Source organism: Osmerus mordax, chromosome 22 (genome assembly GCF_038355195.1).
Source record: "Osmerus mordax isolate fOsmMor3 chromosome 22, fOsmMor3.pri, whole genome shotgun sequence".
NCBI classification, from domain to species: Eukaryota; Metazoa; Chordata; class Actinopteri; order Osmeriformes; family Osmeridae; genus Osmerus; species Osmerus mordax.
Window position 1 is genome coordinate 3,264,639 of NC_090071.1, and position 23,774 is coordinate 3,288,412.

At 46.0% G+C, this 23,774-nt stretch overlaps 2 protein-coding genes across 2 annotated transcripts; both read left to right on the plus strand.

The window, feature by feature from the left end:
* Positions 1-16,085: 16,085 nt before the first annotated feature.
* Positions 16,086-20,567, plus strand: obi1 (ORC ubiquitin ligase 1). The gene is made up of 6 exons (XM_067260512.1): positions 16,086-16,266; positions 16,670-16,805; positions 17,122-17,213; positions 17,659-17,880; positions 18,224-18,312; positions 18,676-20,567. The coding sequence occupies exons 1-6, from the start codon at positions 16,192-16,194 to the stop codon at positions 20,132-20,134; spliced, it is 2,073 nt and encodes a 690-aa protein (XP_067116613.1). The 5' UTR covers positions 16,086-16,191; the 3' UTR covers positions 20,135-20,567.
* Positions 20,568-21,905: 1,338 nt separating this feature from the next.
* pou4f1 (POU class 4 homeobox 1) lies at positions 21,906-23,389 on the plus strand. Its single transcript, XM_067260731.1, has 2 exons — positions 21,906-22,028; positions 22,424-23,389. The coding sequence occupies exons 1-2, from the start codon at positions 21,906-21,908 to the stop codon at positions 23,387-23,389; spliced, it is 1,089 nt and encodes a 362-aa protein (XP_067116832.1).
* The last annotated feature ends 385 nt before the right edge of the window (positions 23,390-23,774 follow it).

Below are 23,774 nucleotides of genomic sequence, written 5' to 3' on the forward strand. Positions count from 1 at the left end.
GAGAGACATCCTCCAGCGTACACTCTCCCAGACAACATGAAGAGCTAGCGGGTACCCTGCTATGAATTATACATCCCTCCTGAGAATATCTGCTCTATCCGCTTCTCTCTCTCTCTCTCTCTCTCTCTCTCTCTCTCTCTCTCTCTCTCTCTCTCTCTCTCTCTCTCTCTCTCTCTCTCTCCCTCTCCCTCTCCCTCCTTTCTCTGTTTTTGTTCCCTCCCCTCTCTCTCCCCCTCTTTCTTTCTTTCTCTCTCTCTCTCTCACCCTCCCTCTATCTCTCATTCCCCCTCTCTCTCTTTGAGACTATAAGGTTGGGAAAAAAAATTATAAAAAAGAAATCCACAGGACAATATAAAAACTGAATGTGTGAAAGGAACAGGATTTTTTCAGAATAGGAGTTTTTTGTCACCAACTCTGTTACTGGACAGGCTCACTGAGAATGTTACTGAATGTTCTGCATCAAAAACTTATGAGAGAATGTTACTTTGGCTGTTTTTATGAAAACCACCCAAGACAAGTGTCATAAATACAGTGCTTTTCTTCTGCTAGGTTACATTATATGTTGACAGCACATCCTTTACAGTAAAACAACCCCAGTTTCTGCTAATTGGATGTTTTAGAAATGTTAGCCAAGCCAGTTCAAACGGCAGAAAGCTTGCAAACCCCTATAAACACCGACTGTGAACTCCTGTATGTTTTACCCTTAAGGAATAAATGATGACACTCCAGTGTTGGTGGCTAACCTGATTTCTGTTGGCATTCTACCGAGCCACACACAAACCCAGCATGGAGAAGGACCAAGGTCAGAAGAACAGCCCTGAAGCCATCCACATGTGTTTTGTTCTGTTAGTCTATCTAGAGAAACAGACCGTTTGTGAGTTATGTTTGTGTCTGTTGTAAGCGTGTTTGAGTGTGTGTGTGAGTGTTTGCGGGGGTGGATGTTTGGGTTTGTGCGTGTGTGTTAGTGTGTGTTTGTGTGTGTCTCAGAGTGACATAAAACAGTGCGCTGAGAGACCCAGGGAACAGACCAACCATAATTGCGCGGGTGGCATTTTAGAGACACTCTCACTACAGGGGTCAATTTCTCCTCAGGTCACTGAGAATGACATCATCAAACCACTGTTAACTCTGCAAACAATCCTAGCTGAGCCAGGCGCGTATTGACAGTGAATACCTTCAAAAACAGACAGCTCATTCCTGGTTTTGCCCTCAATCTAAAATCATAACCTCTGAACGATAGCTGGGGATTGTTCATCTGGGTTAGGAGACGGTTGGGAAGGGGGAAGGGGAGAGGACGGGGGGGGAGGGGAGGGGGTGAATGGTCAAAACGTAAGAGAATAAAACCGAACCACTTTCCACTTGTATCCTGTGGTGGTGCGTGGCCGTTCTCTCCCTGTATGGACATGAGGACCAGACTGGAGGAACGCCACAAATGGGATGATGGGGTGAGGGAGATAAGTCACATGATCAATAGAACATTGTGAACACACAGACCCTCGCTCCTCTCCTCTCCATCTCCTCTCTCTCTCCTCTCCTCTCCTCTCCTCTCCTCTCCTCTCCTCTCCCTCTCCTCTCCTCTCTCCTCTCCTCTCCTCTCCTCTCCTCTCCTCTCTCTCCTCTCCTCTCCTCTCTCCTCTCTCTCCTCTCCTCCCCTCCCCTCCCCCCTCCCCTCCCCTCCCCTCCCCTCCCCCCCCTCCCCTCCCCTCCCCTCCCCCTCCCCCTCCCCTCCCCTCCCCTCCCCTCCCCTCCCCTCCCTCTCCTCTCCTCCTCTCTCCTCCTCTCCTCCATTGTCCATCTCCCCTCTGTTTCATACCTCATCCTCTCCTCTCCTCCATCGCCGTCTCCTCTCCTCCGCCTCCCCTATCTACGTTCCCTTCTTCTCCTTTCCTCCACTCTTCATCCCCCCTCTCCCCCAGTCTAGCCCTCCCTTACTCCTTCTTTCTCCCAATCAATTAAGCTCTGAGAGTAACAGATCGCTGCTGTCTGGAACCTGATAGGCCCTTCACCTCTCCTCCTGAAACCTGATAGGCCCTTCACCTCTCTCCTTGGCCCGCTTAAAGAGACACTAGATACCCAGCCCATGAGAGAGGGAGAGAGGGAGAGAGGGAGGGAGGGATGGAGGGAGAGAGAGGGAGGAAGAGTGGGGGGAAGACAGACAAGAAATCACAGAGAGAAGAAGAGAGAGGGGGGGAGAGAGGGAGGGAGAGAAAGAGGGAGAGAGGAGGTAAACAGAGAGGAGAGAGAGGAAAGAGAATACTGTCCCGGCACACTGAGGTAAGATAGCTAAATAAAGAACAATGACATCATCATCATCATCCTCACGTGCCTCTCTGACCCCTAGAAGAGCAAACATCTATTCTGCCAAGCAGCTTCCGGAGAGAGTGAATTTTCCAGTACTGTGTGCACCAAAACGACAGCTGAGTAACCTGAGGAAATATATATTGGAAAAGAAACTGTCATGTTTTTCATACGATTCCCATCGAGAGTGAGAGTTACTGTGTACAAGCTTGGACAAGTCTAATCCACCTGCCTGTGGCTGTCGCCACAACACAGGCACAACATTGTAAACACAGACACCTTCAGTCCTGGTTCCTAATATCCCATCACGCTTAGCATAGCGCAGCTACTCTAGCCGGGTGATCTGATTGGGGGAGCACGGGTGACACAGCGTTCTCTCAGGGCTGTTTGGTTTCACAAATGGATCTGGTTAATATGGGAGATTAATAGACTGCAGACTGCTATCAGATCTGGCCTCCATCAGAGCCGTGATCCAGTTACAGACACTCATGATGGATGATCCTGGGACGGGGGCAAGACGTCAACCCTTCAGGGGAGGAGGGATGGAGAGATGGAGGAGAGATGGAAGAGGGTCGGAGGAGGATGGAGGTAGGGAGGGCTGGAGAAGGAATGGATGGACAGAGGGAAGGAGGAGGGATGGAGGTAGGGAGGGCTGGAGAAGGAATGATGGACAGAGGGAAGGAGGAGGGATGGATGGAGGGAGGGCAGGAGGAGGTGGACGAGAGGATTTGATGGTGTGGTTCAGGATTGGATGATGAATAGTTAACATACATGGATGGATCGGTTTAGACCTGGATCAAACACTGGATTGCAAGATACTCCTACCTTGATACAATGACGAGTACCATACTAAGATACTTTTGGTCAGAAAGCCCTATCCTTAAGTAACATGAGACCTGATTGGTTTTGCTACTGCAGATGTGGTCAAATATATTCAAATCCTACAGCAACCTGATTGCTGTAAAATCAAATATTTTCTATTAAATAGCCTACTGTTATCAATAATTACAGAAAATTCATGTCAGACTGGCTTTCTGACTACAGACCCTTGTAAAACAGAACAACAGGTTATTAACAGAAGATAATAAATGACTGGAGCGTGATGTAAAACTGCTTTCGAACCCATCATATTAAACACTTGCTGAGAAGGAACACAGATCACTGACAGCACAACAGAGCTGTCAGTCAGGGCGGCATTAAAACACAGTGGAAACAGGCTTCACTAATGACTGACGACTGGTTACGGTTTCTGAAAGCGAACAAGAAACGGAACGGTAGTCTGATGGCTGTAATGGAATCTTCCAGAACAAAGGCAGAGCATAATTAATGTGTCTGCGACTTGGTAGACTGGAATTAAAGGAAGACCCTGAGTCCTGCAGATGATAGGGGTGAATGTAATTAGGTTCACGATGGACATGAAATGACTCGGAGATGCAAATGATATTTGTATGTTGTGTGTTGTGCTTCCTGTTGGTCCCTAGTCTTCTGTGGGTCTGTTGGCGATGTGAAGGGCAATGTGGGAATAGAATGGCCTCAAAATCAGCAAGCTGGCTTTATATGAGTTTGTCTTACTGCTAAAGGCCAGATGCCCCCCCAAAAATAGTCAATATTTTCCTCACAAGAATAATGTATATGACATTATTGATTTAGAATGCCTTGACTTTTTTATTTTATTTTACCAAAATCAACCTAATTTCCTGTGTGGTGTAGAATGCAGCTCTGAGTGAGCATCCCTCCGGCTGCAGACAAAACATAGACAGGCCCGGAACAGAACAGCAACAATGCAGTGATGACATCACCGTCTCGAGTCGCCATGCAGCCCAGCCTCCCAGCCTCCCAGCCTCTCAGCCTCCCAGCCTCTCAGCCTCTCAGCCTCCCAGCCTCTCATCCTCTCAGCCTCCCAGCCTCCCAGGAACTGTTCCCCTCATGGGGCAAACTCAAGGTCAGGACTCATGATATCTATGAAGTCCAGCGCCTCCGATGTCCTTGTGAGGTAGATAAGAATCTTCACTAACCCCACACACATACTGTACACACACACACACACACACCCCTCTCACAGCACTCCTCCTGGTCGATACAGAGAAGGAGGGAGGGAGGAGGTGGCATGTAAATGCCCTGATGATCTGAGGCTTTCATAACAGGTGATAGATAACCCCTTTACAGAGTGCACTACTACAACTGTTCAAGATATTTTAACATAAGAAGTTCAAAAGAAACACTTCTGTTCATGAGGACACAGTGTGTTACAGGTCGGTTATTTTGTAACTGCCACACATCTTCTCATAAGCTGCTCTGGTGACTTACAGGATGGTTTGGTCTTGTTCCCTTGTTCCATGCCAGGATGTATAGGATTGCTAATGCTGAACAATTCTGTTCTGGGCTAAGTAACGCAAACTCCAAGTTGTGTGTATTTGATCAAAAAGAAAATAACTAAATACATGTTTCACAAGACAATAAAACCAGTGATGTTTAATGAATAGCATGTTGTCTAAACAGCCATATTAACTTTTTCGTCACTAAAGGAAATTAAAAGCTGAGCGAACTATGCTACTCTACTCTACGCTATGCTATGCTATGCTACGCTATGTTGATGATTGTGCTAGTGTCTCTACTCCATCCCTTTATGGAACAGTATAAATCAGCGCTAGGAGCAGCAGTTGTCAGGATCCTCCAGGAGCCCCAGCTGTATGGTGACTGATGCCTCCCAGGTACAGTGATTACCAGGTACTTAACAGGCTGCACCTGCAGGACCACACACCTGCCCCAAGCACAGCTTACTGTGGGGAGTGGGACAGGGCTCCCCCCCCCCCCCCCCCCCCCCACACACACACACACACACACACACACATACACCACCACCCTCCATCTCCCATTTCCTCCCTTCTTCTCACACTCTCATTCTTGGTTTCCCACTTCTTCTCTGTTCCCATCTCCATCTTAGTTCTCTGGTGGAACCAGATGTATAGCGAGCCTAGGGACATAGACGTGGAGCTCACAACCATATGCCAGATGTTTTCATGAAGGAGGTTGGTGTGTGTGTGTGTGTGTCTGTATGTGTGTTGTGTGTGTGTGTGCATCTACATGTGTGAGTGTGTTTTGAATGTGTCAGAGTATGAGTGTGTGTATGTCCACACGTATTGCTGCTATGGAATACAATAAAATAAAACGACATTCTCATTCAAGTCTCTGCCAGTAAAACAGTGTTTACTCACAAAGTGAGTGTTTTTATTGTTGCACAACCCCAACTGTCTGGCCAATTATGTGAGCCGTGTGTTATGACTTGAACATTTTCTTCCTGCCTAAGTAGGACATTGATCCTGCTGTATGTCCCCTCCCCTGTTGTGCTTGTGGAACGTTTCCTGGTCTCCTCTTAACTCCACAGCTAATTGCCTCAGGTGAGGAGAATTTCTCATACTGTACAACACACACACAAACGCCCACACACACACACACACACAAACACACACACAGCTGCAGGTATTGTGGACAGACTGCTGTGTTGAGCTGAGTGAGATTCAGTGACACAGCTTGCTCATTAGACAGTTTTTCTTGGATAAGGGCCCACCACACACAGGTAACAAATGAAAGTAGGGCACAATCCTACACTTTCCCAACACGGTTACACGCCCCCTTGATGTGGGTTGACCTTTGACTTTTAACAATGAGAGCAACAGACTCACGGTAAAGGGAGGGTTTGCTATATTTAGGCAGTAATCAATAGCTTAACTCTCATCACCGCGGGAAGTTTGTCAGGAGGTAATGAGGGCTCTCCACATCTCAGTCTTCGAGTGATTAGCTCTATTGTATCATGTCGTTGCATAACATGGCAAGGAAGGAATTAGCAGATGGTTTCTTATTGTATTCTACTACATTCTACAGTATTTTTTCGACATTTCTTTCTATTTTAAATACCTTTTCTTTTTTCTACATTCGTTTCTTTTTTTTGTCTCACACCCTCTCCGACTGTAAACTATCTCCTAAACTCTGTCATGTCCACGCACCCTCTTCTTCATACTCACCCTCTTCTATCTACCCTCCCAAACTCTCTCCTTTCCTCACGCCGGCCCTGCAGAGCCATGATAAATGCCTCTGAGGAGACTAATAGGGGTGTATTGACAGGAAAATGGTGTGCTGATCCCGCTCCTGCTGCAGAGTGCTGAGGAGAGTCCCCGAGCAGATGGGAGACTCTTTGGGGAGAGGACAGGGGAAAGGGAGGAGGAGTGGAGAAGAGAAGGAGGAGTGAAAAAGAGAGGGGAGGGGAGGGGAGGGGAGGGGAGGGAGGGAGGGAGGGAGGGAGGGAGGGAGGGAGGGAGGGGAGGGGGGACTACAAATGATCCCAGATTACAGCTTTATATTGAGGCTGATTTGAAGAAAACTCTGGATGGGTTCAGGTGTGGTCCATTTAGCTTTCAGGTGTCTGGCAAATAAACTAGAATGTGGCTAAACCCAAACTGAGTTTAGTAAACGGATTTCAGGCGAGGTTTTGACTGTACAATTAGTTTTGTCCACACCCATCAACTTGGGGAACTTGGCTAGTGGGTCTGTTAATTGGAATAGACCGCTGTTTGGTGTTGATGGATGGGACATGGATTGCATTAGTGTGAGAAAAAGAACTCTCAACTCTATAGCCCCCTTCTGTGTCGGTTCTGTTATCTCTGTTCTAGATCCTGAAAATGGCTGTACTGGGATGAATCAGCGTGCTTGGTGTGTGTGCGAGCACACTTGTGTGTGTTTCTTGTGAACTGTGTGTGCGAGTCAGGACTGTCTAGTTGTCTCAGGTGGTCCCTGGCCATCTCCCTCTTGTACCCCCCAATGGCCCACCCAGGACCCAGGAACATGTCCTGTACCCCCAAACCCTCCACCCAGGATCCAGGTACATGTCCTGTAGTCCCCAAACCCTCCACCCAGGACCCAGGAACATGTCCTGTACCCCCAAACCCTCCACCCAGGACCCAGGTACATGTCCTGTACCCCCAAACCCTCCACCCAGGACCCAGGTACATGTCCTGTAGTCCCCAAACCCTCCACCCAGGACCCAGGTACATGTCCTGTAGTCCCCAAACCCTCCACCCAGGACCCAGGTACATGTCCTGTACCCCCAAACCCTCCACCCAGGACCCAGGTACATGTCCTGTAGTCCCCAAACCCTCCACCCAGGACCCAGGTACATGTCCTGTACCCCCAAACCCTCCACCCAGGACCCAGGTACATGTCCTGTAGTCCCCAAACCCTCCACCCAGGACCCAGGTACATGTCCTGTACCCCCAAACCCTCCACCCAGGACCCAGGTACATGTCCTGTAGTCCCAAAACCTTCCCCCAACAGTCCAGGCCAGCCACAGCAGAGATGGTGCCTGGCCCCGGGCATTACTCTTCCCTGACACCAGCCGATGGATCAAGATGTAAGAGTCCTCTCCAGTAACGAGATCTTTAATGTTGGAGCCAGTAGGTTATCACTGTGGGCCCTGCACCTTGCTCTAAGTGCCATCTCCATCAAGTACGGCTCGTCCGGCTGCTGCTGTGGTCTGAGATGGAGGAGATGAGGCCTAATGGCAACACTTAATCAAACGGTAAAACTGGAAATAGAGTGATGAACATTTAATGGCCGGATAAAAAAAAAGAACTGTCATTACCACAACACTTAGATGATCACAATGTGCTTGGTGATAATGGCAGTAAATGCTGAAATAAAAAAACAATTATCAAACAAACTATTCATAGGAAACCGATGCCGAATTTCAAATCAATTATCAAACTGTTCGTAGGAATCTCACAGGTGTTCAGATATTTAGAAGGATCCTTAATAATCCCAGTGCCCTTTCACTTTTTAGAAATAGGGTGACGTGTATTTTAGGTTTGCTTGCAAACTGTGACTTCACCACCTAGAAAAATACTTCCATGCTTTGTGGACGGTTCAAGCTCACAGTTCAACATGCACTTGATTTCCATAACAGCTATAAAGACCATGAAACTCGACAACAATATAACTCAACTCCACGTAAGAGGTACGATCCTCAAAACATCCAACCAAACGATGCGGCCAGTGTCAGCTCTTCACAGAACACAATGAGGGCACATCTGTAGAGGAGCGTCGAGGGTGTAAACAATTTACAATCTCTGCCAGTGCCAAATGTTCGGTCCCTTCTAGAAGACACCACCCAGGATGCCTCAGAGTTGCATCTGGTCTAGGAGAGCTGCGTGGAGCTACACTCAGACGCCAGTCGGTAAACAGCAGTAAATTAGGCCGTCCTCATCGCTGTCTGCGGTCCTCCTGAGAGGGCCGTCTCGCACACAGAGACCCGCCGAGTGAAATTCCACCACGACAAAACTGGACCCGCAAGGGCTGGGGACATCGAGAGTTTTGTGTTGAAATAATTAGCCTGCTTAGGAGCCATCTGGGCTGTCAGGACTGGCACGCCGCCTGTGCCAGATGCCCAGATGCTTTATGGGTAATGGCACGCAGAGACCCACAGCAGATGCTCCAGAGTGAAGGAGGCTCCAGCTCTGTGCTGGTCTGGGATCTGCTTCCTATAAACAGTCAGCTACACAGTAAGAGGGGATGGAAACTGACGTCGGACCCCAGGTCAGCTTCTACTGGCAAATTCACCGTGTTTTTACACGTTTTTTTTAATAATGTATCTCTTCTGTACAGGAAGTTGGTGCTAGTCACTGAAATACCACACTCGAGTGGGTGCTATCATGTTATGTATCAAGAATCCATAAAACGGCCGCCATTTTGTTGTATAACACTTTGCATCATTGATACGGACCCGTTAACACTGTTCATAAAGGGATATTCTTATCATTACTTTGCAATAAAATGCATGCTACAGCTTTACACACATGATTAATGCTACACTTCCATCCACATTAATGGTATAACATAATCGTCCAAACAACCCACACACCATCCAAACAACAACAACCATGACCCTGGCAGAAATTGGTTGCGTTATCTATGAAAAGCAGATGTGTTTTAATTACTCAGACGCTGTGGTAGAAAGGGGTTTTTGGCGTTTGGCTGTGAGTAGACCTAGTAACTTGATAAGGCTGTGGATTTACTCGATGAGGTAAAAAGTTCCTGAGCTAGCAACATGCCGGTTGTTGTTCCCTGAGGGCAGGGAAACCGTATCTGCCTCGAAGGAGCTTCCTCCTTGGTAAGCACTTCTTATCCAGGCCATCACGGCAGGCCGATAGCAGGCCTGGGTAATATCCAGTAACTGCAGCTTTATGTGCGATCCAATACTTGGATCAATCCCAGGGACCGAACGCCGGACGGACTGCCATTAACCCCTGAGTGCTCTCGCCCCTCTCTCTCCCCTCTCTCTCTCCCTCTCTCTCTCTCTCTCTCTCTCTCTCTCTCTCTCTCTCTCTCTCTCTCTCTCACACACACACACACACACACAAACACACACTCTTTGCTGTCGGTTTCTCTCTCCTCCTCCTCTCGCTTCTCTTTCTCTTTCTGTCAGTTTTTCTTTTTGACGATCTTACTTTACAGTTTGTCTTTCTTTTAAGAAGATCAAATGTCTAATGTCTAGGATGAGCAACAGATTAGCAGCTGGAAGAAACAACTTAAAAATAAAAATACATCTTCAAATCAGTTGAAGCATAATTGTAACAATTACTACGCTTAACCCCAATTTATTGTCTTCTAGTCTTCTTTTGATTTGAAGATCTCTAAACTCAGAATATATACAGTTAAAGCTTAGATTGCTGCCTCACAGGGGGGGGGGGGGGGTGAGTGTGTTTGTGAGCGTGGAGAGAGAGAGAAAGAGAGAGAGATGAGTATATTAAAGAAAGTGAATGTGTTTGAAAACCAATTCTTTGGGGATTATTGTCCCATACTGTACACGGTCCCTTGTGACTGAACAGAAGTCCGTCTGTGTTCCAGTAGTGCACATATAAACCTTTCACTGTATAATGCATAAGAATAGCATTGGCACTAAAGTCATGAATTCAATCCAAAAATAATCTAGAGTTTTTACACACAAAATTACCATAGTCAAATCTGATTTTGCATTTTAAAGTTTTTTGGTTTTTGTTTTACAGTTAACAGTATAATCAATCTATAGTCTTAAATACATTATCAAACAAAAACAAATTAACCTAACCATTACTGTTTCCATAACTGTAAAATACAATTGTGCAATATCCTTCAACATTTCAATATTTTAATATTTTTGGCAAAGTTATAAATCATCTGGACTTTACCGAGGAACACAGGCCAATCATAAACCGACTGTTCCTTTCTTTATCATTGAATAATGCATTGTACCTGACTATATTTAAAAATTAAGATAATATATAATACATTTAAAAGACAAATCACAAACCTTTATGTTTATAATAATTTCAGAATCAGAAATCTAAACTGATTTAGGGGAAAAAGTCTACAATGCAAAATAACCCTATGTGTATTTAACCTCCATAAAACACTAATTTGGCATTCCGAACATTGAGAAAATTGGAGAAAAACGAATTTAAAAACTAAGAACATTCCATTCTGTTTCCTGGACAACAGGTCCCCCTCCATTCTGCGCTGGAGTCGTCTACGTAAGCCTAGCAGCAATCAGAAGAGTTTCTCTTACCTTCAAACGCCTCTTTTTTTCAGGAGGGTCGGGACCCCAGAGCAGGGAAAGTTCTGGAGACGCCTGTAGAATTTCTCAAGGCCAGGAACCAAACGCAAACGCCGGGCCCCAGCCGACTAGAGGAACAGACCCAGGGAGCAGATGCAGCCATTCTGCCAGCCAGCCAGCCAGGCTACCGCTGGGTCGGACCGGTCAGGGAGCAGGAACAGGGAGACCGGCACAGACCGAGGAGAGAAGCTGGAGTGTGGTCTGGCTGGAAGGTTTTTCCGTCTCTCCTAGCCTCAGTGAAAGCAATCCCTAAGACTGACTGGGTAATGAGAGACCGGCTCCTGAGAATTTAGCTTTCTTAATCATGTTCATAATTAATTCAAGAACATTGATAATTTCATTACATTCTTTTTGTCTTATCAATAAATGATGTGCCTGCACTTTTGGTCTTGTGTATACGGGAAAGAGGGAGGGAGAGAGGGAAAGAGAGAGAGAGAGAAGGAGAGACAGAGAGAGGGAGATACTCAAGAGTAATACTGCACTAAAAGCACAGGAGATGAAAATGATACAAACGGGGAAGTGGTAATTATAATCTTTGACCAGGCCACTGGCAGCACAATATGAAGTCAAGTGGCCACAAATAATTAATAAGGCCTCCTAGTGTGTGTGTGTGTGTGTACATTGAAGGTGCAGCCTATGTCTTGTAAGTGTTACACTTCTGTTTGTCCAACACAGTATTTCATCGGCTCACAGACATAAGCTGTTTCAAAAACAAGATTTACAACAGACAACAACAGTCTGTTTCATCAGCACAGTAAACACAGTGTGTCACACACCAGCCTTGCATGTGGCGGCTGGCAGGCTGTGCCCTCCTCATGTGATCAGCAGAAGGTGTGCGGATCCTGCCTTTAGTAGAGAGCTATCGTTAGATCGCGTTTCAGTCCAATCACTGGGAAGCACTTTTAAAAGACCCCTCCCTTCCTCCCTTCCCTGCAGTATGTCCTCTAGTCTGGGGTCAAAAACGAGAGTAAAGATAAAAAGGTTCTAGTTGCCTGTCTACACTCACAGCACCAGCTATTAGCAGATAAAATAATGAAGCAATATGCATTTTTAATAGTTCATCTGGGAATATTCAATAACCCCTTCACCCCTGTCCTCACTTTAATGGCTTCAGTCCTCCGTCAATAGCCTAAATGGAAGTCGTGCGGCCAAAAAAAAAAGGAATGAACGCAAGAACAGTGCTGGAAATAGAAAGAGGGAAAGGAAGGGCATGAGGACAATGTGTGGTGTAATAGATATCTTTGTCGTCTAAAAATACCTTTCGGCCGTTTCGGAGGATGATGCAAGTTTGAGAGAGACAACGCCACTGAATCACAGTCCTGAGCGGGAGTGTGGAGCCCAGTGGCGGGGACTGATGTGATAGATGGACACTGGCTGGTCTATTAGACGCTGAACGATTGACCTCTGTGTCGGGGACTCTAATCTGATAACAGAGAGGGAGGTTGTCGCTTCAAGTACCGTGACAGTCCCTCAGTGGTTTTCTGGAAACTGTCAAGACCTCGGACAAGGAGAAAGGACCTGTGTCAAAATACTACCAACATCAAAACATTGACTAGAGATGCGCTTGTCACGGCTAAGATGGCACACTGAACGCAGGATTTAACCTTTGCGATGGGATAAAATTTTTACATGGCACAGTTTAATAAGTAACCAAGCGCACTTCAGATCCGAGAAATTATCTTAATACAGGTCGGATGGAGATAGAACACGTGAATATTTGTTCACTGGGATTCTTCTAAGCTGTTGTTCACGGCTAGTCTTCTACGGTTGCACACAAAACACATCATACATGAGCCACTCAAAACCAACAAAAACCCACAGGAGGACAGAACAACCATCCAGCTCAGGCAGATTCCTAAACTTCAGGGAAACCACATTCCTCTCATTCCAGCAGATCTCTGGCACAGCCTGCACTAAGATATGAACTAGTATGTATGAGACATTAGAGATACGAGCACATTTATGTCCTATTTATTCCTCATGTGCCACAGGCCCATTCCTGAGATATGACCAGACCCACGTAAGAAGCCTTTAATAAAATAAGAAAAAAACTGAGGGGGAAAATAGAGATTTACTGCCAGACATTCTGACGGTGACTTGATATAAGGTGTTCATAACAAGTTTTGCATTTCATTCCTGGTCCCCCCGCACACATTTTAATCATGTTTTATGTGATCTATGTATGCCCCACTCGTCCTCCCTCCCCCCTTCCCTCTCTTCCACATCCGTTCCAAACAGATTGCCACAATACTTGTAATGATGGTCCTACCCAGCTGTGTTGGAGGAGAAGGGAAGGGGGCAGTGGGCTATAGTATTACCATAATACCACCCCCCCTCCCAGGGGAAACTGTGGAGACAGGAGGGGTGGTGGTATAGTGCAGATTTTGTGTGTGTGTGTGTATGTGTGTGTGTGTGTGTGTGCGTTGGGGGAGGGGGGTAACACCACTTTGGTGGGGACTCAGCTGTTCCTGGGGGCTGTGTGTGTGTGTGTGTGTGTCTGGGGTTGGGACAAGGCTGTGCCCGCCTGTAGGCAGTGCAATAAAAGCCACACACTGCTGCTGCAGCCAGTGAGGAGAATATATATATAAACCAGCGTCCCGTCAAGGAAGACACAGCCCTCCAGACAGAGTCTGACTTACATTCTCATAATTAGGCACTTTCCCAATAAAACTGGGATTTGTGGGCTAGCATCTTTTTTTTTTTTTTACCAGTGGTTACCATAACACAGCAGGCCAGCAGAAGGAAGGAATGCAGGCAAATATAATTTCTGGTATCATAAGATGTCCTTCGTAAAACAAGTTTGTTTATACTTTTTTTCTGATTCAAATATTTCCTTGACATGCAGAAGAAAACGAAGAATATTTTTTTATTGTGAATTAAATGTACAAAATCTCTGGCAGTTCTGTGTCATCTGTTTATCTCACAGGCATATTTTAGTATTTAGCAGTACCACCTGTGTGACATTACAGTGTGCATCAGTCAGCATGGTGTGTTGACGAGATTGAATCTAACTACGTAGATGTGTCTCACTCAAGACAATCTCATATGCCCACAAAAGCTAATTTCCTTCTCATACCAACCTTGTGCCCATTTCTGTCTGTCTCCTTGCAGGGACATCATGGCTGCAGCCACCAGCCACCAGGCCCCAGTCCACCTCACTGCTGCCACATCTTTTCCACTCTCTCTCAGGCTTCAAAAGATGAAACCTGCAGGGGGCAGAGGCAGGATGCTCGAACCATCCTGATGCTGTGTAATCCTCTAATCCTCCCTCCTCCTCTCCATATCTTCCTTGCTCTCTCTCTCTCTCTCTCTCTCTCTCTCTCTCTCTCTCTCTCTCTCTCTCTCTCTCTCTCTCTCTCTCTCTCTCTCTCTCTCTCTTTCGAACATATATGCACATAAATGCACAAACAAAAACAAACGTATGCATTGATCTACGAATGGAATATGCCAAAAGAAAATCCTACCCCCATATAAATTATAGTTTTGTGCATGTGTGTGTGTGTGTGTGAGAGGGAGAGAGAGACAGAGAGAGCGAGGGAGGGAGTGGTAGGATGTGTAGTGCCATGCAGGGGGTGAGGCCTAATTAATGTAAGCGTTTGTCAGTGATTAAGCCTTAAACAGAAAAGGTCATTGGAGCAGCGGAGCGCGGCATGTTCCTGAGCCTGCTCTAAGGGCAGTCTAAACCTTTCCAGGCTAAATGGTAAAGATGCCATTTGGCAGGGAAGGGGGGAGGAGAAGAGGAAAGGAGGATAGAGGAGAGGAGGAGAGAGAAGAGGAAGGGAGGGACGAAGAGATGAGAGGGGAGGAGAGGGGAGGAGAGAGGAGGAGAGGGGAGGAGAGGGGAGGAGAGGGGAGAGTGTAGCGAGTCTGCTTCTGACACACGGGTCATTGGTTCTTTCACTGTCCATTACCCCCACTGGTCAAACCCTTGTGATCTGTGTCATTTAGGGGATGAAAAATAAGGCCTTTGACAAGATCAATACACCCACCCATCTGCTCTGGCAGTGAGTAATCCACTGTCACCAATTGACAACTGGACAATTACAAACCATCGCCATGGAGATCGCCTGAAGGAACGTAACCTTTAGGTCCTCACAATAATCATAATAATAAAAGCACAATAATAATAATAAAATATGTATATTCATAATAATTATCATCATACTAGTACTAATAATAATACTCATCATTGTAATAATAAATATTGTAATAATAATCATTATAATCACAGTAGTACACGGTGGTGCCTTACCTCTGCTTAGTAATGTGTTTTGTTCCTCCATAAAACAGGCTGGTAAAACTAGCATTGTTTTCTTTTTTGTTGTCTGATGCTTTCTCTTCCCAGATATCAGAAGCCCTTCCCCTGACTCTGGGTCCATCATGGTTTGCAGAAATCCCTCCAACACAGAGAATCTACTGAACAAATTGAGATTATAGAACCACAAAACTCACATCAAAATACTTATTTTTTCATTTTATTTCTCTTGCTCTCTCTTTCTCCATTTATTCCTCTTATATTTAAACTTTATTTTGTGTGCTAATTTGTTAACACCCCATGTATTTTAAACACAGTCTAAGGCCTTCATCAAAACCCTACTAAGATCCAGTTAAAGGCATGTTGAATTGAAACTTAATTGTAAAATCACATAATCAAAAGCATGTTGGTTGCTATGCTCTGGTTGCTGGAATCAATGTACAAGCTTGTTTTGCATCCATTCAATACTAATCAAATGAGTTCTTTAAGAGCTGTCTAGTCCTGTCTTGTTTAAAAGAGAGGGGAAAGAGGGAGCCTATTGGTCTAGATATGAGTAATGGTTTAAGTGAGCAAACCTTTGTGGTACAGACATTATTTGGTACATTTGGGGTGGTAGCAATTTATCATGAATGAGTAAATGTACTAATTTAGATCAATATATTTTTCTTATGTTGTTTTTAAATGTTGCAAATGTTTTGCAAAAATAATTTCTAAATGCATAAGAGCTTGTTGATAAAGATGAAACATATCAGGGTTGTTTTGCAAAATGGTTAAAACCCCCAAAAAACATTTTGATGACTGGTTGCGCCCCACTGGGTTTCGTACCCACTGGGCTTTCCGTAGTTGTTTTGAAGGCGGTGTTGGTCCAAAAAGAAGGCTGTTTGTAGTCAAGGACGCCTCGCACATACAGCAGCAGTTGACTTAGCTAGCCGGATAGCTTGCTAACATCTTGTTCCGTGGATGGATAGCCTAGCTCCGGGAACTCGAGAATAACACAATGGCACAACAAAACTTCCCGAACGTGACTCTTTCGATGACTCTGCCTATATCGTGCCATGTCTGCCTTGGAAAGGTAACAGCAAGTGCTTGGATAGCTAGACCTACAGTCCCTGTATTCAAAACCTTTATCAAAATGTTATCTTCCCGCCAGACAGACAGGCAGGCATGTCTTTCTTGAGTTCCTCAATTTTTTTGAGCGAGTTCAACTTGCAAATTAGCTCATTTCGTAAGCTAACTTTTGCCAGCCAATGATTGCTTTTCTTGAGTTTTGTTTAGCTAGCTAGTCTAGGTAGGTAAGCATCAACAACCTTGCTAGCAAGACAATACAAACCGAGTGACTAGCTTTTTAGTTGTTAGTTACTGTGGTTAGAGCTAGTTAGCTAGCAAGCTAAATCAACTAGCCAAACCTTTTCTTGAGCTGTCATAGCAAACGTCACAGAATAAGAACGACAACTTGGTCTCTTTGTTTTCTGCAGGTCCGCCAGCCTGTTGTATGTGCCAACCACCACGTGTTTTGTTCAACATGCATCGAAATGTGGCTGAAGACAGCCAGTCAGTGTCCTGCATGCAGGGTCGCCATTACACAAGACAACCCCTGTCGAGAGATCATAGGTGAGCTGCCATCTAGCTAGGTACAATCCAACAGAGAAACTTAACGCTAACTGATTTGCTACAGTCTTGTCTACAAGGAAGACTTTGCTATTGTAAAAAGTAAATAATAAAACAAGTGACGCTAAGTTTTCCATACAGTGCCTTGTATCCATCCACCGTATTTTAAACGTGTGAAGTTCGTGTTGATTATGGATACAGTCAAAGCTAGTTAAACACTGCATTTAAACGACTAACACCGTCAAACAGGACGTGCACATAGGCAGTCACAGTTATAGCTGGGTGCTATGACTGGTTTGGTGATTGTCCTTTGTTTCAGGGGGCACCAACGACAGCGAGCCTTGTGAGACCCACTCGATCAGGAGAAAACTCAGGAAGACCCGGGCAGAGCTTCTGTTGAAAGAGTATGAGGTTGGTATTCTTTGATTTCGTCTGCAATGGTGTAAGTCAATGATTAGGTATATAGCTAAGTGGTCAGAGCGCTTGACTGCAGATCAAGAGGTTGCAAGTTCTAATCCCCTCCTGGTAGTTGCTTTGGGTAACAGTGTCTTCTAAATGAAAACATATTCGTAATATGGATAATTTATTGTATTGTTAGATTTCATCAACATTCATATTGCTGTACCTTCTACGTGCACCATTTTTATATTGATTTGGATAAAATAACCTGCTTAATGGATAAAATGTGAACATGACAAATATTTACATTTGATGTAAAAAAAAAAAAAAAAAAAAAAAGGAAGAAAAAATATATATTGACAGATTCATTTTTGTGTGAAAAGAAACTGAATCCGCCGTTCCCCTAGTCAACACACACTGATGACTCTGAAGCATCTTTTTATCGTCTTACTTTCAGGATGAAATCGAAGGACTCCTCAAAGAAAACGAAGACCTGACATCCCAAAACCAGAGCTTGGAGTCTCAGTTGAGGACCGTGCTGGAGCCTAGCCCCATAGCGTTGTCTCAGAAACAGGACAGGAACATAGACCTCAACGTTCTGGAGGAGTGGGCCAATAAGCTGCGAGCAGCTACGGACCGCTACTGTGAAGTCAAACAGGAAATGGAGAGACTGAAAGAGGCAGGATGATGTTTGATTTTTTTTTTTTTTTGGTGTTCAAGTATTTATTCAACCTGGGAAGTTGCATCTTTTTGGGATATTTAAAGTCCATGAAAAATTATCATGCAAACACACAGTGCCACACAATCACCACTTGATAACTAACAAATAGACCTTCAGACACATTTTACTTTAGAAATACTTCACTGTGTTGACATAATGATACTCTGAACTGTTTCTATGGCCCTGGCTAATGACCTCTAACAGAACTTGTATCTTAGTGCATCATTTTTGGGAAGCTAGAATGTATTCTTAAAAGTTAAATAATATATATATTTTTTTTTTATCATGTACCTTCTTCCAGGCTAACAAGACTTTACGGTCCCAGAATATCGACCTGGTTCAGGAGAACATGCGGCTGAAATCCGAGGTGGCGAGCAGATCTCCTCAGAAGTATGTTGCTTCCTTTATGTTAGCTGTATGTGGGATGAAGACTGTTGGCCCCTGGGTCTAATGTTTTACCCATCTGTCTTGACTGTTTTGATCAGCCTTGTAAATCCTCAGTAGTGAACCCACAACACATCTGTCCACAAGACATATACTGTTGACGTGGTGGTAGCCTCTGTAGAGTTAGGCTTGTGGTGGTCATTTGGATCTTCGTTGATCTTTCCACAAACCCATAATTTACTGCATAAAATATCTTTTTTTAAATTAGTTTTTTTTTTTTATTACGTGAAATTAATTAATGAATTAAACTAATTGGTTTGTTAAATAACGGACATATGTATAGAAACAGCTGTGAATCTTGTTTCCCAGGTTTGGCCGCTACACCGTGGCAGCGCTGGAGGCGAAGATCCACCAACACGAGCGCGACTTGGACCACCTGAGGAGGGCGCTGGAGCGCAGTGACCAGTATATCGAAGACCTGGAGGCCCAGGCGGCCGGCACCAAGAACAGGGGACTCTCGGACCAAAGAGAGGCACCCGCTCCTGGTCCCGAGACCCAGTTGGAGAGCCAGGAGAATGGGGAGGTTGGGGTGGGGGCGGGGGCCTGCGTGGGTAAACAGAGGATCTCAGCCATGAGAAGGAGTTTGAGTGACATGGAGACGACCTCCATCTGCACCAACCTGGAAGGACTGTCTCAGACCATCCCGGGTGGCGGCAGAGGCAGCTTGCTCCTGACCACGACTTCGGGCCTGGCCGTCCCTGACCAGAGCGTGTTTGGGGGAATGCTGAGCAGGCTGGGTGGCAAGGACACCAAAAGCCCAACCTCTGACCCCTTCCTGCCTTCCACTCCTGCCTCGGCGTTCCGGTCCCTGAGCCTGAAGAGCCCGCAGGTCCTAGAGGACAAGCCGGGAAGCAAGCCTCCCTCGTACCTGCGGAGGCTGAGTTTCGAAGACTGCTCTGGGGAGAACAAGCGTCCCAGCTTCAGTAAGCTGCACCGTAGCAGCTTGTCCCCTGCCTGCTCCCTTGAGGCAGGGTCTTCTGGGTCTAAACCTGCGCCCTGGGCCGCCTGGCAGAGATCCGACTCCACCCACCTGACTGGGACCAGCGAACCAGAGCAGCAGCACCGCAGCCCTCAGCGAGGTGAGACCGACGCCAGAGGATCCTCCAGCGAGGCGTCCATGGACGCCGCGTACCTGGATAAGATCTCCGAGCTGGACTCCATGATGCTGGAGGGCGAAAGCACCAGTAGCCGTGGCTCCCAGCTGTCCCTGGTTTCCCTCAGGTCCGCGGACTCGTCTGACTTCAACGCCACCCTCGTACCGGAGCCGAGGGCAAATGACGACGAGCTGCCGGCCTTGGGCCGTGACCCGGTGGCGGAGAGGCGTCCGAGCTCGCCGAAGGACCGGCCTGGGGAGAACGGTAGTGTGACCAGCAGGGATGTGAAGCCCACCTCATCCCCGTACGTGGCCCCAGCCGCCTCCACCCTAACGGGGGCTGGAGATTCACCCGGGGCTGGGGATGACGGTCCAGGACTGGGCCTCACAGCGGACACAAGCCAGCCCTCCCAAACCGACGAACTGTCCTTCGACCTGCTGTTTGATCCCCCGTCGACGGAGAACAAGGAGGGTGGCTTCGCTGTCTCGCCCACCTCCTCAGACACCCACCTCCATGACAGCCCCTCTCCCGCTTCCTCCTCTTCCTCTGGTTGCCATGGGAGACCTGGGAACACAACAAGAGACAGGCATGCGGTCAGTAATGGTCACCCCACCAAGCGCACCCACAGCCCCTTCAGCCTCACCAGCCCTTCCAAACTGTCCAAGTACATGTGATGGATCAACTCTTCAAGTCCACATCGAAGTGGGTCAGGGTGAATCTTTTCAACTCGCTGTACAGTTAAACCTTCGTCTGTGCAAACGCTATGGAGTGTCATGGTGTTTTTTCTCCTGTCTGAGGAAGGTTGAGCTGTACTAATCCAGACGGGCAGTTTAGTATTTTGGTCCCATTACATTCTCTTGTATCTGAATATAGGACTGTACAATACCACTGAATCTGCTTGTCCACGTTGTTGCCCTCATGATATGTAATGTGATGTTAACATCTACCTCATGGCAAATATATGAAACTGTAATGCTTTCTCTGTCAAAGGTATCATGCAAGGAAGGTTTAAATTGCATTTAGTTCACTTTTGTACTGGGGATGCAGTGTGGATTACAGCATTACGTTTGTGATGAGATTATATGTTGACGACATTAAAACTGGCAGGCCAAGAAACCATGTTTTGTGAGTTCATTTCATTTGAGCTATAAGATTAATTATCGAGGCCTATTTGAGTCATTCTGCACTTGTTATATGGGCAAGGATGGTGTACTTTCACAATGGAAAGATTACAATAAATCTGAAAATTAGATAAAGAATGCATGTTGGCACCTTGCTACCCTTCAGACCTCACGCATCCGAGGCAATCCCGTGTTGCACGACGTTGCTATTTATTATGCAAATTTAATGATATCATGTATATTTCACATACCTCTAATCACTGCATGAAAATTTAATTGGCTAACCGTTGCGCGTTTGAATAAATGAAATGTTAATTCATTGGTATTAATTAATTGTGTAAAGACTGTGTACAAGGTTACGCTAGATATTAAATCAATTTGTTTAGTGTTCATCTGGCGGTGATGGGCCTTAATGGTTGAAGGTGGGGGCCTCATTACCTCCAAGGGTTAGGATGAGAAACGGAGGCGCTAATACAGGACAGTGCCAAAGGACAGTTTGTACGGAAGCACCCACTATGCTCTATGATGATAACCCTGCATGATTAAGAAACGATGCCAAAAATACACATTCAAAATGTCTTGATGTATTAAAGGAGTTTTAATGTCGAATCACATTTAGTCTATTCCATGCGTCAATATCAGTTGGCGTATCAGACAGGTAAAAAAATAAATAAAATCAAGCCAAAAGCTGCATTTGTATTTATCCAGAGATTGTTTCTGGCAGAAGTTTGTAAAAGAAAGAAATGATCATTGACTGTTAATGTCTTCAATTTGGAAGGTCCCAGATACTTTAAGTCTATAACAGTAAAACATTATAATACTTCTCTATTAGATAGCGGCAAATAACCATAACGGCTTGTATGTTGGACGAACATCCACTATTCTTTATACAGACAAGTACCCAAGCATTGCCCGGACAGTGTCTGCTGTAGTGCGAAGCATGCCCTCTGGAAGCCATGTACGCGTGCGTCTCCATGAGTTACTGCATGCATGCGCTCGGAGCGGCTAGACTATTTGACAGCGTTGTGCAGTGCACTGTTATGTCTCGCGAGAGAAGCCGAGCTCGCTTGACGAGATCTGAGGCGCTCAGGTGTAAGAGCCCCTCTCATCCACAGCAGTAGGAAACAGTAGACAGATAAGTGCGTCTCAGAGACTGCAGGCATCTCTGTGTGATCTTCGGGCTCAAGGCTGCACTCAGAACAGCGAACTATTGCCTCATCCCTGGACAAGCAAGGATCGCTGTCTATGACTTCTTTTTCCATCTCGTCCAAGCCTATTTTACCCCATTCTTGTGCACTTTAAGTAATTGGAGAAGCTCGCAAAGATGATGTCCATGAACAGCAAACAGCCTCACTTCGCCATGCATCCGAGTTTACCCGAGCACAAGTACACCACTCTGCATTCCAGTTCGGAAGCCATAAGGAGAGCCTGTCTGCAAACTCCACAGGTAAATGAAACTTCTCTTTGGCGTCCCTTTGCCATGCTCCGGTTGCATGTAGCACTGTGTATGGCGCGAGCACAATAATAAGGAGCGCTCCGAGGCACATTCTGCCACGCCGCTGCGAGCTTAATGTTTTTTTCATGTATTCCACGGCAATCACCCGAACGCCTGTGATCTTTTTTGAAAGGATGCTCACACAAAGCTCAGACTTCACCATTTCTGTATTAATTTTTATGACTTGGAGCTTCTAAAAGAATATTCTTTCTGTGTTACGTGTTGTCATGGGTCCCCAACTGACAGATCCATTTATTCATCTTTTTTTCTCTTTCTCTCTTTTCTTCGTTTCCCTTATTTTCTTTACCCTCTCATGTCTGTCTCTCCCTCTCTATCCCACATTGCAGCTGCAGAGCAACATATTCGCCAGCCTGGATGAGACCCTATTGGCCCGTGCTGAAGCTCTGGCAGCGGTGGATATGGCAGTGTCCCAGGGCAAGACGCACCCGTTCAAGCCGGACGCGACTTACCACACGATGAACACAGTGCCATGCTCGTCGAATTCCACCGTGCCACTGGCCCATCACCATCACCACCACCACCATCACCACCACCAAAACTTGGAGCCTCCAGACCTAATGGATCACATCAGCTCCCCGTCGTTGGCCTTGATGTCCGGTGGTCACGACGGGGGAGGTGGAGGTGGCGGCGGCGGGCTGATCTCCACCTCTGCCCACCCTCATTCACACATGCACGGCCTGAGCCACCTCTCCCACCAGGCTGCTATGAACATGAATTCACCTCTAACCCACCACGGTCTTTTACCTGGGCACCACGGGGGTGGACAGGGCGGACCAGGACTCACAAATAACGGACTCCCTTCTATCAATGACTCGGACACAGACCCCAGGGAACTAGAAGCGTTTGCGGAGCGTTTCAAGCAGAGAAGGATCAAGCTCGGGGTGACCCAGGCGGATGTTGGTGGTGCACTGGCTAATCTTAAAATACCCGGCGTGGGCTCGCTAAGCCAAAGTACCATTTGTCGATTCGAATCGTTGACTCTGTCTCACAACAACATGATTGCGCTCAAGCCCATTCTTCAAGCGTGGCTTGAGGAGGCCGAGGGGGCTCAGAGGGAGAAAATGAACAAACCTGACATTTTCAACGGAGGAGAAAAGAAACGCAAGAGGACCTCAATAGCGGCACCCGAAAAGAGGTCTTTGGAGGCTTACTTCGCCGTACAACCTCGCCCGTCCTCCGAGAAGATAGCCGCTATTGCAGAAAAGTTGGACCTTAAAAAGAACGTGGTTCGAGTATGGTTTTGCAACCAAAGACAAAAACAGAAGCGTTTGAAATTCTCCGCTGCCCACTGATGGGCCAAGTTTTGAGAGACTGCATTCTGGGGACCAAGAATCATAGACATAATTTTCGGTCTTGTTTTGTCACCAATGTTTTTACACGTTGGTTGACAAAGACCATAATTAGATACCCAATTTTATGAGGCTTCATATCTGATTTATTTTCACGTTGTTGGTGAATGTGAAGTATGCAAATAACTGACAACTCTGCTGAATCTTTTCCGAGGAAAAAGTATGTCGACATTGCCTTTTAAAAAACATTGTGAAAGAGGTAATTTGCTTTATTCTAGCGAGTTATTTTCTGATATTGATTTGAAATATATAGCCATTTACGAATTACCTCATTGATTGTTGAAGTATTTTGGTTTGGTTTATTTATATCCTTAAATTTAATTATTTA

Excerpts from the sequence above, each read along its gene's own strand:
- obi1 (XM_067260512.1), top strand. The coding sequence starts at position 16,192 with ATGGCACAACAAAACTTCCCGAACGTGACTCTTTCGATGACTCTGCCT. Across the intron at positions 16,806-17,121 it reads CCCCTGTCGAGAGATCATAG|GGGGCACCAACGACAGCGAG; the intron begins GTGAGCTGCCAT and ends CCTTTGTTTCAG. Across the intron at positions 17,214-17,658 it reads TTCTGTTGAAAGAGTATGAG|GATGAAATCGAAGGACTCCT; the intron begins GTTGGTATTCTT and ends TCTTACTTTCAG.
- pou4f1 (XM_067260731.1), top strand. The coding sequence starts at position 21,906 with ATGATGTCCATGAACAGCAAACAGCCTCACTTCGCCATGCATCCGAGT. Across the intron at positions 22,029-22,423 it reads CCTGTCTGCAAACTCCACAG|CTGCAGAGCAACATATTCGC; the intron begins GTAAATGAAACT and ends CCCACATTGCAG.